General features: G+C 38.6%; 1 protein-coding gene across 2 annotated transcripts in view; it reads right to left on the bottom strand.

Moving 5' to 3' along the window:
• Window positions 1-15,255, bottom strand: part of L3MBTL1 (L3MBTL histone methyl-lysine binding protein 1) — a 370,013-nt gene that overhangs the window by 217,795 nt on the left and 136,963 nt on the right. For both annotated transcript variants that reach the window (XM_078650498.1, XM_078650499.1), the window contains exons 6-7: window positions 6,517-6,604; window positions 3,284-3,375 (exon numbers count right to left, since the gene is read on the bottom strand). In XM_078650498.1, the coding sequence (XP_078506624.1) occupies window positions 3,284-3,375; window positions 6,517-6,604 (180 nt within the window). The remainder of the gene's footprint in view (window positions 1-3,283; window positions 3,376-6,516; window positions 6,605-15,255) is intronic.

The following is a 15,255-nucleotide window of genomic DNA, read 5'->3' as shown; positions in this document are numbered from 1 at the left end:
TTTCTATACATGTATTACAAATGTATAATTTAGGAGCATCTTGGTGTGTTTATAGGGCAAAAGGGTGGAAAGTTATTTAAATTATAAACTTTAGCTTTTATAGTAAATTTGTTATGTTATTTACATATTGAATTGCCACATGATTATGCAAATTGGCTAATTGATTGTTATTCAAATTATATGAGTGTACTTTGTGATTTTTTTATGTATATTTTAAGTTTCTATAGTTTAAATACTATTTAATAATTTAGTAGCATGCTGTTGGGTTTGTAGGGAACTAAGTCAGGACGTTATTTAAATTACACATTTTTACAAATTATTTATTCTGTTAATTAAATATTTATTCAGTAATTAATTATGTATTTCTTAATGAATATTTGGTTTGTAAGTTAGCTGTTGTATTTTAAATACCTTTTAATTTATTGTTAGAGTTTTTTGTATGAATATTCTTTGTAAAAGGCATTTTATACTTGTAATTATTTCAACTTTAGTTTTTAATTTAATTAATATTTTTGAGTTAATATTGGTTTTATTTATAATGTATTTTATTTTTTAGTTTGTGTTTTTTGGGCAGTATGGAGAGAAGTGTATTTATTTTAAATGTATTTACTTTGCTTTTCATGTATTACATTATTTTGGTATCACTGCAGTTTTAATTATATTTAATCTGATTTATTCTGAAAGATTATATTTTTTATTTTAAATAGGTTGTAATAATACTATGTTGATAGGTATATACATTTTAAAAAAATAGGAATAAGAATGGCATAGCTAACCCTTTCTAACTCCAACACTATCAATGATTTTACTTACATTGGTGTGGGAATAGTACATCTATCCCCTTCAAAGTCTAACACTTTCCCTACTGCTACGAAAACAAATGGAGGCTATGCTACTGACAATTGCACATCCAATATCAACACGGTTATTCGGGATATTAAATCAAGCACATAGTCTTTTGATATAGTATAAATCTACCATGGTAAGATAGACACCCTGCAACCAAGGGTGTGTGATTGTCAAGGACAAAGTCCTTGGCACAATTTACGGAACGCAGTGAGTGCTAGAGCACACAACAGAAGTCCATTTATGGAATAGGTAACATCTGTGTGCATTTTAACATAATGTTTTTAAATGACTGTGTGATAAGAAGATTTGAATGATTTTAATTCATCAAATGAATTGGCTTTTTTAACTACCTTCAATACCTATCAAGGTAATATGTAGATATGCAAATAAGCATTATCTGCATTTCTGTATATTACCTTGACAAGATTGTGGGCGCATTTCTCATTCTACTTATGGATTATGTTCTGACCACGAGACGCTCAGGTGGAGTCTACGCTTGCATGCTAAGAAGCACATTTTTGGTATATTTTCATGGCGCATTTCATAGAGCACAATGCATGCAATTGTTGACGTTTCAATTGCACTATAGAACACATTGACACATCTATAGGCCCCCCTCATTAAGTCGCCCTTATTGAATATTCTCAATTTCAAACTTTACATTTTTGAATTTTAAATTTTATTTATGTCTTTTCTTATTACTTTGGGTGATTGCACACACAGACTGTCCAACTTATGGGACTGCACTTTTTGAGCAACTATCTCACCTCACATGATCACTGCTACATGAGGTGAAATATCAGAAATATCATGTTGAACAGCATGCGTTACAACGTTCCATATTTTCTGCAGCCTTGAAAAAGCCCAAAGGACGAAACAGGTGTTGCCTGCTACTGCTTTTATATAACAGACACTGGCTGTCTCTGTTTGGAAAAACATACATGAAATAAAATCAACTTCATATAAAGGATGAAGAATTGGATAGACTTAATACTTGGATTACCTATCCCATGTATTGGCCTCTTTTGTGTGCTCTGGTACTCACTGTGTTACGTAAACTTTCCCCTTTCCCTACTGCTGCTTAGTTTTGAGTGAGAATAGTAAGCCTAACCTCTTCAAAGTTGAACATTCCCAATTGTTGCTTACGCTGGAGCAGGAGCAGGAATAGTAAATCTAACACCTTGAAAGACCAACACTTTCCCCCATTTTGCTCACCTGGGAGTAGGAAGAGTAAATCTAACCTCTCAAAACTACAACACTATCCCTACTGTTACTTAGATTGAAGGGGAAATGGTAAATCTAACACTTCCAAAGGTCAACACTTTCCTTGAATTTGCTTATGTTGGAGGAGGAATAGTAATTTCAACCCCTCCAAAGACAAACTCTTTCCCCACAACTGTTTAGATTGAAGTGGGAATAGTAAATGTAACCTCTCAAAAGTCCAGAATTTCCCCTGATTTTGCTTACTTTGGAGTTGGAATAGTAAATGTGCCATGTCTAAAGTCCAACACTTTCCCTACTGTTGCTTAGGTTGGAGTGGGAATGGTAAATCTAACTCCTGCAAAGTACAACAATTTCTCTACTTTGGCTTAGGGTGGAGTGGGAATAGTATATCTAACCTATCCAAAGTCCAAAACGTTCCTACTTTTGCTTAATTGGAAATTAGAATAGTCAATCTGACGACTTTGAAGTCCAAGTCATTGTTTACACTATTTATAAAACTGTAATTTAAAAAAAAGAATTATTTTTGCAATTAAGTATGATGTGCTTTGCTAGCTAATATGTACATACATTTTAATTATTACGTTTTTCTTAATATTACAGTGATTTTTGCTAAATTGTTTAATTGTTTAAATAGTGTTTTAACTATTTACATATATATATATATATATATATATATATATATATATATATATATATATACACACACACACACACACACACTTAGTTAACAGTATTAAACATTTTTTATATTTATATTTTATATGAACTGTAATATTTAAATTAGGATACATACATGTTTGGATAAATATATGTTTGCTTTCTACATTTAATCAATTGTTAATATTTTTAATTTAATGTTTTTAAAAATGTTTTACATTTTTTGTAGTATGCATCCAATTAGAAATTCTTCTATCATTTTCTCTTTGTTATCAATCTGCGTTTCATATAAAATGAATGGAAATGTGTTTCACAAGCTGAATGTGCGTGTACAGCGATGTTGCTGTAACTGTGTATTCAACATAGTTACTTTCAAATGTTTACATGCAGGTGGATAAAATGGTGTGGAGAAAGAATGGAAATGGATGACACTGAAAGAAAGACAATGGCTGACTCGAGCATGTGACTTAAAAGATATTTCAGATTATATTTTTAATGTAGTCGTGGATTATGAAATCCATACAGAAATAATAAAATACAACAACTCACTCACCTCCCTGAAAAGGTTTTCTGGAGCAGCAATCGCTTTCTGCCTTGCTAGATAGGTACTCCAGGACCATCGCTCTCCTTTCTCCTCTCCTGACCCTGTGTCGAAGACAAAACATTAGTAATTTGGATTCCTATATTTTCCTGATCCCTAAGTGTGCAGACTGACAGAGTGCATCCAAATTTTATTTTAGAATCTAAATGTAATGTTTCCTGATCTCATCCATGAGATCAGGAAACATGATGGATGAGATCAGGAAACATGACATTTAGATTCTAAAATTAAGAACAGGAAAACACAAAGATTTGGTCCTGTGGCCAAGCTTCGAAAATTGAGAATATAGTGCTCATTTCCCCACTTCACTAAGTTGTAGGTTGCTGGTAAAATCAATTTATCATTCAGAATCAAAGTCTTCCTATCTGTCAAATCACTGGAAGCTCAAAGGGTAACGGTTCTCAACCTGTAGTGTGTGGACACCTGTTTTTTTTTTATGGCTACTCAGGGAGTCTGCAACTGCTTAAAAATGCTATAATCGTAATAGATTATTAAAGCATACATGATAAAGAAGCAAAATATAAAGTTGAAAATTGAAGCAATTTAAAATTGGATGCACTCTATCAGTGTGCAGGAATTTGAGGCTAGAGACAAAAATTAAGTTGTCATTTTTAGATTGATTTGTGGAAGCCGTGCAACTACATAATAATGAATATAGGGTCTGATTACAATGACGATCGGACCACTGCCATCGTAATACTGATTAGCGCCGTCAACATTAGGATGGCGGGCGGATGATTGGCGGTTGGAGAGACCGACTGCCACAGACCCGACGGGCTCAAGAACTTGTATCCCTGAAACAGTGGCGCTGCCTGCCAGGCACCACCATAGGGATTACAATGTCCCTTTCTGCCGGCTGTTTCAAGGTGGCTTACATGCCATGAGAAGGCAGGCGGAAAGGGACATGAGGGCCTGTAGCGGGCCTCCCTTCCACCCCAGCCCTTCGACACATCCTTTAACCATGGCAGGCATCACATGGTGCCTGCCACCTAGTGCGGTGATATGAACGGGGTGCATATTTGGTACTGCGGCATGTGCTGCTGCCCGTAGCACCCGTCGCAATACAAAATATACACTTTGCGACCACCTTGAAGGTGATCGCATCGTGATTCAGGGTTTAAGACTGCAGACAGCTTGCCGGGCGGTCCGGTATCCCATCAGGATGGCAGTCCTACATAAGTCCGACCACCATCCTAAACAGGCCCATAGTGTGGACGGTTGATGGGCTGTATTGAATTTAACTATTTAAATTAATCATCATTTGTGTGTTTGTTTGATGAATGCTTTGTCCTGTATTTGTGCATTGTTTTGATGTTTTGTGGTTCAAATCATTACTTAGGCCCTGGAAACCGACCTCCTTTAATGACTGGGTAGTGCTCCGCAGTTTCCAAAAATTAGTCAGTGGAGTTCACCAGATTCCAAAAATAGTTCAGTGAAGGTTCACAAAGTCAAAAAGTTAATAACCGTTGCAGTAGAGCGCAGAAACAGAAAGTTGTGTGGCAGATTATACAGAAAAACTATATTGGCCTACGAAAATATTGTATTGAAAATATCGACTATGACAATTTAGTCAAGTTAAATATATATAGGTATGTATAGATTTACTATTCTTAGCTCCACAACTATCTTCCTTCAAAATGTATGTATCTATATATATATATATATGTATATATATATATATATATATATATATATATATATATATATATATATATATATATAGAGAGAGAGAGAGAGAGAGAGAGAGAGAGAGAGAGAGAGATAGAGAGAGATATAGAGATATAGAGATATATAGTTACATTTTCAATACAGCAATAAAGGTTTAATTAAAAATAAGGGTGAGTCGGTCCTTTTCAATTATAATTAGGGCTCCCAGTTTTATGGTATTTATATTGTTGTTATTTTCATCTGTATTTATCTATATTTATTTTTGCAGATCCTACCTGTAGTTATCCCTTTTATTTTAGGTTTTGTGAAAAAATGTAGCTGAAATGTGTATATTTCTGCATTTATTTATGAATAGAGTTAAAAAAAAAATCTGACATATTTATAGTTGTATTGAATAAAAAATTATTTATTTTTAAAAAAATGTTGCGACAATTATTACTGATTATTCTCATGTGTGTATTTACAAGGAATACATTGGATTATGGTTATTGATACATTATTGTGGTCACTTTTTGACAAAGTTAACATTTTAAACTCTACAAAACCACTACAATTCACTGCTTATGAACTCACATACTCACATCTTATGTTACTCATGATATGTTCTATGACATAATTGATCAAATTACTGATGATATCTACAATAACATCATTGATGACAACACTGTGCATGGTGAGGGCGTGAGTTATAGTTACTTCAAATAGCTTCAACTGATGCATTTCAGTGGTTCTTAAAGTTTAAAATGTTACGTTTTAACTGACATTTTCACCTAACTATAACGTCACTTTAATATTTGTTTGTTCCAGTAAATATATCTATATTGTCAAAGTACCTTTCTATACTAACATAGATATACTTACCTTCATATTGTTGTTGTCAGGGTAATATAATTTGCTTTATAATCCTATTATATTCCTATAGAATACAAATCAAAGGGCCTTATTTAGGGTTTGTCAGCCAGGGTACTCTCTCACACATATTCGGATATCCTGTCCATCATATTACAAGTGTATCATAGCCTATGGCATTTGTAATATAGATCCATCACATTTGACAGAGTATCCTGTGCACCAAACTTTAACTGAAGCCCAAAGTATTCTATTAGTCCACTCTTAAGGATTATAAATGAAATAACTGATTGCTGAAAACGTTCACAAAAGGCACATGAAACCTAACAAGACTCATAAGAGTCACTCGGTAAGCATTGACTAACAATCAAAGCAACATGCAAGTGCTGACTGCAGGTATTGGTAATGTGTGAGGGTCTCACTTTAACTAATTTATCAAACCTGATTGCCACAACCTCTGCCCAAACTGGCATTTGAATAAAGCTGAAGTACTACTAGTCCAATTTGTCACTCTGCTTATTAGGCCACAGGCCAAACATTATTTTTGCACACAGTGCTCTCTCCCCTCACCAGCAAAAAAAGCTGTATTTAGGCCTACCTGTACCAATACTGAGTCTATGATGTACCCTATCCCACTGGTGAAGGCATTAGGCAGCTGACTTCCTCACCGTGTTGGTTCATGCTCCACTCTTCACTCTCAGTGTTGCTAACAGTTGCATCACCACCTGTGTTCTTTCTGTCTTCTTGCTTGTCCTCCTGAGGAACGCAAAAAAAAATACCATTTGTTTTCGTACCAATAAACACATAAGAAAAAACACATAAGTGTCTTTTAAATGATAGCAGATGTATCTTTGCCAAAAAAGGCTCCAATATTGACCTACTGATTGTTAGTGGCTTTTTCTCTGGGCAGTTTAGCTTGTATTAATTTAGGGCCTGATTAAGAACTTGGGGGATGGGATACTCCGTTACAAACGTAACCAATATCCCATCGCCGTATTACAGGTTCCATAGGATATTATGGAATTGTAAGTTGGCGGACGGGATATCGTCACGTTTGTGAGTGAGTAATCCTGCCCTCCAAGTTCGCAATCAGGCCCTTAGGGCCTGATTTAGATTTCGGGACCCAGGATATCCTTCCCCGTTGTGACGGATAACCAATTTGCCTAAATCTAAATCAGGCCCTTCCTTAGTCATGGAATCATGGCTTGAACGAATTGAGCAATCAATGAGAAATATTATTGTGTACAAAAGGTGAGTCAGACTTTTAGAAAATGAAACCTAAATCCTGTTCTAAAGAGATCTTTCCAAACATTTTAGCTGCATTGCTATAGTTCACTGTAACTAATACGCACCTCACTTTAGTATAATCAGAGGAATCACCTTTGAAGTGACTTTTTTCGATACCCTGCCCCTGACGATTCAAGAACATTTAAATTTAGTAATTCCATGTTATACCAGAATATACATTTGTTATATTTTAATTAAAATTTTCAATAGGTTAACTAACATGGAGGGCGCGGAAAAGTGCAGAATAGAAACGGACCTCACATTGAGAAGGGCTTCTGCTATATTGAGACGTTCTCTCTAAGGGGCCATTTAGAAACCCCAAGAAAAGGCCATTGAAAGGAAATGTAGATGGTGAGAACAAACTTATGTGAACGCTACATGAAAAGCGAAGAAGTCCTGAAAGATTAATACAAGGACCCTAAAATCTAAAATTCAAAAAGAAGCTTAAATCATTGGTTTTAACAATACGTCTGTCCTGAGGAAGGTGCCACAAATGTATATTTACGCACCGAAATGCGTCGACAATGGGACTTTTTACTGTGTATAACTTGTTTGTATAATGCATTTAATTTGACTACACCAGGATTCTTAAATTGTGGTGTGACTCTGCAGTAGATACCGTAATTTGGATTTGTTAGACAGCGGATAAAATTGTAACAGAGCACACTTTTTATAAATATAGCTGTATCCATAAGGTGTACCAATGTAATATGTTCTTGTTTTTAAAAAATCTTTTACAAAAAAATATATAAATAAAACTTTGAGAGTTATAAAGAATAACATTTATGTGTGGCGTACTATTGGTAATCATAAGATGGTAATTATAATGTGACAACAATTGAAGTGTGTAGGCCGTATGGTCACCAACTGAAAGATCAATACACAGAAAGGAAATATTTTGATATAGTTCTTATTACCCAGTCCTTTCTGGTCCCTGGGAGACTCTCTAATTTTGGAGATGGAGTAATTCAGAACACACCCGAACATTTAAACAGCGGGCGTGAACTTGTTGACACTGTGAGGTGTGTTCTTGTAGGCTCTCAGCATTTATAGAGGGACCATTCGTGGTCCTCTCCATGTTAACTGCTTATCCTGAGGGCTTTGTTTATAATCTGCATGAATCATTTGACATCTCGATTTGCTTGTGGTCATTGAGATGTTATCTTACAATGATTATCATTAAGTTGTCAAAGGTGTTCTTGAAAGGCATTCCAATGTAAGGTGTGTTCATAGCCAGTTCTCATTTCTTGGAGCAAATCATAGGCAGCAAACACTTTTTTCAGTTTTGGCTTTCCATGTTCAAAGGCAGTTGAAGTCACTAGCTCCACTATGGGACATTTGGAGTGTGCATTGATAATGATTCCCATCTGGGAAGCTACCCAACATTAGTTCATGGGTTCAGACATGGGTCTCCTGTGATAGGAGCCTGGCAATCTTCGTCACTGTTTGGCTGACAGGCGTTGCATTCACTAACAGTAGTCGCTAGGCCTGGTCCATTCCTGGGAACCACAGTTTTTCACAAAGCTGTGCTTTAGTCTTAGCAATTCAATGGTGTCCTTGTTGAGCTCATCTCGGGCTCATTAGAGTTGTTCTCCCTTGATAGGCTGTCAAACATCTTCAACTTACTACTGAATGTCTTCCAGGTGTGTTGGCGTAATATTTGTTTTGCTTTTTGTAAGTTGGTTTCCTGGGATATCTACTTCATCCGAGTACTTTCAGGCATGCTGTGCAGGTGACCATATTCACTTATTCATCTGTGGCATCTGACTGTTGGCCAGACGAACTCCCTGCTGGCCTCCGATACCTTGGCAAAAAGTCAGCAGGGTTATCAGTGTCAGGACAGTATTTCACTTATAGATCGTATTGCAATTCCATCACCCACTTCACAATTCTCTAAGGCTTGCCTGGAAATACTAGTGGCTTGTGGTCAGTAATGACTTTGAAGTTCCCACCATAGAAGTAGAGATGAAAATAAGAACACCCCCAATGACTAGCCAATGCTTCTTTTTCGATCTGGGCTTCGTGAGTTTCTACATCAGTCAATGCACTATTGGCAAATGCATGGGTGCCCATTGGCCTCTTCTGCATTCTTGTACTAGAACTGTTCTTAGCCCTACCGGGCAGGCATCTACAATTAGTTTGGTCTTTTTCATTCGGTTGAAGTAGGAAAGATCATGTTATGAAGCAAAGCATCTTTGATTTTCTGGAAAGCTCGCTAATGGGCCTTTTCCCATTCCCAGCTCGAGAATCCCTTTGTGAGTGCATATAGCGATTCTGTCAGAGTATCCAGTTTTGGGACAAACCGGCTGCAGTAATTGGCCATGCCAAGGAAGTGAATGATTTCAGTGGCTGAGGTAGGGGCTGGAGCATTCTTGATATAATGCAACTTATTTTGATCTATTTTCAAACAGTCTTTTGCGAAGGAGTAGCCAAAGAATTTCATGTGGTTTACGAAGAATTGACACTTTTTCTAGTGTAGAATGAGTCCACAGGCTGAGAGGTGGCGCAGTGTGGCTCTCACGTATGGATGGTGATCGTCAATGGTTAGGGAGTAAAGTAAGATGTTGCTACATATGTTTATTTCACCCTCCAACACTGATAGGGTTTTCTTCACTGCGTTCAGAAAGACTGCTGCCTCAGACGAGATGCCAAAATTTAGTTGTTTATACCTTCGGAGTCATAGGTGAGTATAGAAACTTGATGTATCGGGTGGCCAGGTCAAGGAGTAGTTGATGGTATCTCACATTAAGACAACCTTTGAGAACAAATGTACCCCTGTGAGGTCTGCAATTATTCTGGCCATGTTCGGAGTGATAGGACGCTTACCCTTGATAGCTCGATTAGGTAGCATTATGTATGTACATAAGCAGACTCATCCGGGTTCATTAGGCTAGGGAACATAAACCATGGATGATATCCATAAAGCTCAGTCCACAACATTATCAATTACATCCATTCCCTCTAGTCGCTTGAGCTCCTGTTCATGGGACACAGGTGAAATGACACTCGCCTGTGTGGAAGGCAGTACTGTTGATTTTATCGTTGTGTTTCAATGCATTTTGAAGGTGTAGCGATTTAGAAACTCAAGCCCATGATTAGGTGTTCAAAGTCTCTGAGAATACTTTCTGTTTGACCTGCATGGACTTGGTGCCGTAAGAAGAGCAATCCTAGGTCTTCCAGTGTGGCAGCTCTGCATGCTTCTGCCTCTTTCAGGGGTAACGTAAAACTTCACAACTAGTTCTCTGACCTTATGTCGTACTACCTTCTAAAAAGTTCCCGCTATGGGCAGTGGTGAGGTGCCTCTATATGCATAGATGTTTGGGCGTGATGTCAGGGTTTGAAATTGCTCATAGTCCATGATATTCGCAGATGCCCGAGTATCAATGAGTGTGTTGATAGGTATGCATCACAGTTCTATTTCACACATGGACTGAGGTCATCATGAATTTGCTCTTTTTCCATCATAGATTAGGAAGATGTCTTCTTCTTCCTCTCTTGATTCATATTCACCCACACTCTCTGGGTGTGGTTGTGTTAGATTATTATCACTGTCCGTAACTGTCCATACTTGGCGAGCGGTAGCATTGTCCTGGGTTTTTTCTGGTCTCACCCCCAGCCCCTGCATACTCGCGATACATGATTTAGCTTGTGACAATTGAAGCATGTCTTCCCTTCTAATTAAAAATTTGATACGTAATGTGGCTTCACCACACAATTTGCACAGGTGTGGGGTGTGTTATGCTATATTGACATTGTCCTTGACAGGCTTTTCTTTGAATTGCTGCTACAATTTCCTCCTTCATCTTTAGGGGGGGGGGTTGGGTCTTCTTCGACAGAAATTCTCATGATTGCCACCTCCATGCATTTGGCTTTGTTGTTGGATAATTCATGTGGGCAAGCGAGCAACAGCATGTACTATAGTTTCATCCCGGGTTCTGTCAGGATAAGCCATCGCAGCATGGATGACCTATATCCCTATTATTTGGGCCTGTACTTCTTTTGTCAGTGTTGTTGTGGGTGCATGCACTGGCCATCTCATGCAGCCATTCAACAAAATAATCAATGGCTTCTCCCTTTCTTTGCTTGCATGCTGTAGTTGGAATCTTTTGTAGTTTGCATTTATTTGGGTGTTGAAGAGAGTGTTGGGGCTTCAACCGCTGTGTCATGGTTGTCATCACTTCTGGTGTAAGGGAGGTTCATGACTAACTTGAATGCTTCTCTCTATACAAAATGTAGCTGGAGAGACCTCTTAATCATATTATCTGCTTCACATGGGGCTTGAAAGTAGTAATTTAGCCTGCTAAGCCAAATCTTATATCTGCCTGCCTCTGCTCCTTATGGATTTGGTGTGGGGCCATAGGTCTGCTTTGATCATCCACCATTATCCATGGTAACTTGTCAATGGATACAGAATGATGGGGTTGCTCACCGGTGGCTGTAATGCTTGAATGTGCGTGGAGAACTTTATATTCGACTGCAGGTAGGTCCGCGCTTCAGGCAATGCCGATGCCTGCACAGGTTGGGGGAGCAAAGCTGATCTGGAGGGTGAGGTTGGCAGTGGCGCCAAGGTTGTGGGTTTCTGGCTCACTTCACAGTCCCGTAGGGATCCCCAAGCATGGATCTACTAGGGAAAAGTACAGTTGATAAGAGAAGAGTGTGCTTCAGGGCAGGGTTTTGCCTGCTGAGCATCGATAAAAATGTGAAAGCAGACCAAGCTTAACAGAGAGGTTGCTTTCACATTGTTACTGTGATGCTAACACACTATACACACTTAACAAAACAGTAAAAAAAGAAAACATATTCAGGATGTAAGGTTAGGTCTTCCATTGAGCTTGAGATTTCTGCTTCTAAAAGAAAATCTTCAGGTGCTTGCGCCAGAAGAATTTTCTTTGACAGTGTGGTTAAACATTTCTCACTCACACACTGCAGAACACCACCAAGGACTGTTCTAGTCTTGGCCACTTTTCCACTTTTTCCACTTTTGCCAAATCTATGTATTGCTAAAGCATGCTACATAGCAAGTTGCAGACAATGATAGGAAGGACACGACTGGACACCCTAAACAAAAAAAAACACCAGCAGAAGTATTGCATGCATACAGGCTGAACATGGACATGATGCACAACATCTTAGGATTCCATGTTTACCCAAACACAGGCATATGCATTGCCATACCAGCCCCCTCCTGAATAACCCTGCCAAGCTGGAATTTGTGGCAAGCGCTACATTCAGCACACATTGGTAATGGTGAATTAAATTTCATAGTCAACCTCCAAAATCCTCACACACGTCATGGCTACAATCCTCAGTGTGTGTCATCATCAAAATATCTTCCCAACTCACTCACAACAGCAAATACCATCAAACATTATATGCCATATCAACATTTCCTAATTTATTAGAGGCCAGTGACTGCACCCATATAACAGTGATTGCCTTCAGGTCCTGAGAACACGTTTTTTAGTACCAGAAGATGCCGTGTGCCATTAATGCCCAGATTATGTGCAATGTTGAATTCACTTTCAGATACTGCTGTGCAAGATTCCCTTATTCAGGTCATGACTTGAGAAGAACTGCATCCCATCACTATGGAAGCCTATTATCTGCAGACAACATGGGTTCCCAGTGAGTACATGACAACTGCCCACTTCATAATCACAAATGACAGTAAAAGTATATTGTCATGTGCACAATGTCACAGTTGTGCATCCACCGTTTAGCAGTACAACAGTGTGTATAAAACATGACATACTCCTAACATTACACAGCACAGCCTGTGAATGTACCTAAAGAATGTATTAAGGGAGTTGAAGTATTGGCTGAGTTACATCAATACCATGAGACCTGAAAGCGATGACAACAATGCAAGCATGCTGAGAACTAAAACAACGTCCACAAGGACAAGGAATAATTTGTCTCCCAGAACAATGACTGAAGGGGCAATTTACAAAGGGCATCTGCATTTGTGGCAGGAGCTCTTCAGTAGGGGCCCCACACTTGTGGCGAAACATCCGCAATGACTAACTATAATGTGGAGGTCGTGTCACGAGGCCCTTTGTGAATCGAAGCCTGAGTGTCCGGGATCTGCATTTCAGAACCGTAGTAAGAAATAGCCTTTGAATTGTTATCAGCATTGTTAACAGCCTATTGTACATGTTTTCAACTGAAAATTATCATATTGTTACTTGCCAATAACACTCACACTCATATGTGTGACCTTTGTGAGTGATGTTGGTTACCCCCCATGTACATTGTGGATCATGAACTTACTGTGAGAATCTGGGACTGTGCAGAACAAAGCACCTTCACGTGTACATCTGGACCATTACAGTGGAAGTTCACTTGCCAAAGTGAGATAGTGTTATACATCATGTCTCCATGTACTGTGCTCCACAGCATTGCTGCCAGGCAACATGTAACCACACCTGAGAAGAGGGAGGGTGGGGGAGACGATAATGATGATGAATAGAATCAAGTATGACATCTCAGGCCAGGCTAGGAGGACAATGCCAATGCCACAATGCCATCAGGAGCAACATCATCATGGGTTTCTTTTGAAATGACACTCACTAACTGCACATGTTTACAATAAATAGAACTTATGAAAAGATTCCATATGATCAACACTTTTTAATTATGAACCAACTTCAACACACAAAAGTACTTAAAACAAATGGGTAAATGATTAAAAACAACGTATTTGTTATTCAGAATTCCCACGCGAGCCCCAGACAATTCTACAACACTTGTTATTCTTCTCTTGGGCATTGGAGTAGACACCTGTGAGGGCTCCATGTGGGGATGATGTGGATGGAATTGGCGCAAAGTGTGATATTTGGGTCGATGTCATGTACTGACACTCCAGGAGCTTTGCCATGGTGTTGATAGCTGTATCCAGTGAGGCCTGTCCCTCAGCATTCTGCATTCTGCTGGTCAGTAAGGGTGTAGTTAGCTAGTTGAAACGCGGGTGTAAGACCTGACCAGTGCGTGTGTTGTTACTCCGACTAATGTGCTGACTGAGTCTTCTGCTTCTGAAAGCACACTTTCTCTCTCATAAAATCCCTGCTTGCAGGTGGGGTAGATGCTGCCTATGTAGTCTGTGTATACCTGGCATGGAGGACTTGCTGGCCTGGTTCCATGGCACTCATCTTGTGTTCCAAATGTTTTACATTTTTCAATGGTTGAGCCATTGTGAGAGAATCCAGCTGTTTCCTACTTTGGCATGAGGGGATGTGGACTCCATTCATCCATTTGACCGTCAAGGGTCTCCATGTTGTAACTGTCTACATCTTCAAACCTAAGTTTCTAAGCACCTACCTTATAAAATAACACAATACACATAAAAAGTTGAAAAGTAAACAGATCCAAACAAAACAGAGTATTACAGACTGTGGCCAGAAATGCCTGACAGGCATTCACAGTGTTTACCATATTGAGAAGATACTGCAATTAATTCTATTGTTCTGCCATACCCCGAATTACTGATCGTGCTCTTGTCCCAATGTATCATATACTTGCCAAGAGATGGGCACATGTGTGCAAATGCCTGTTTGTGCAGGTTCACTCTTGCTGCACGTTTTACCCCAAGAACTGTCCTCAACATTGTATATACACAGCCTGCCAGGCAAACGCGAAGTATTTCTGACCGCACATACCTAAGAAGGGCACATTTATTTTACTATCATGTGCTTTTGAAGCCAAACAGATTAGGTGAGATTGTGGTTAATTATTGATTGCAGCCCCTCTGTAGGTTAGGTCATGCTTTCTCAGAAACATCAATTTATCCAATTTTAACCTGGTTTCCCAGAAATAGATTCAAATCCCATTTTAACAGTTAATTTTCAGACTCCCAGCACTACCAAGTGTGAACACCAAAACTCCTTAGAAAAATAATTTCCCTAAACTGCATCAAACAGATGGTATGGCCATTCATCCATGATCTCATGACACATGGTAAATAAATGTCTTGAGATCCCAACTCCTCAATCTACATCATAACTCCTGAACCAACATTCTGTACCTAACTAGCAGATCAAGCATGCTTCCTGCATTGGTAAAAACCCACGCAAAGTTCCTATGAATGAGACAGCAATGTCATCAGAAATGATTTGTAAAATTAT

This window comes from Lissotriton helveticus, chromosome 7, assembly GCF_964261635.1.
Source record: "Lissotriton helveticus chromosome 7, aLisHel1.1, whole genome shotgun sequence".
Taxonomy (NCBI): domain Eukaryota; kingdom Metazoa; phylum Chordata; class Amphibia; order Caudata; family Salamandridae; genus Lissotriton; species Lissotriton helveticus.
The sequence above is the reverse complement of the archived record's forward strand: the minus strand, read 5'-3'. Positions and strand labels throughout refer to the sequence as shown.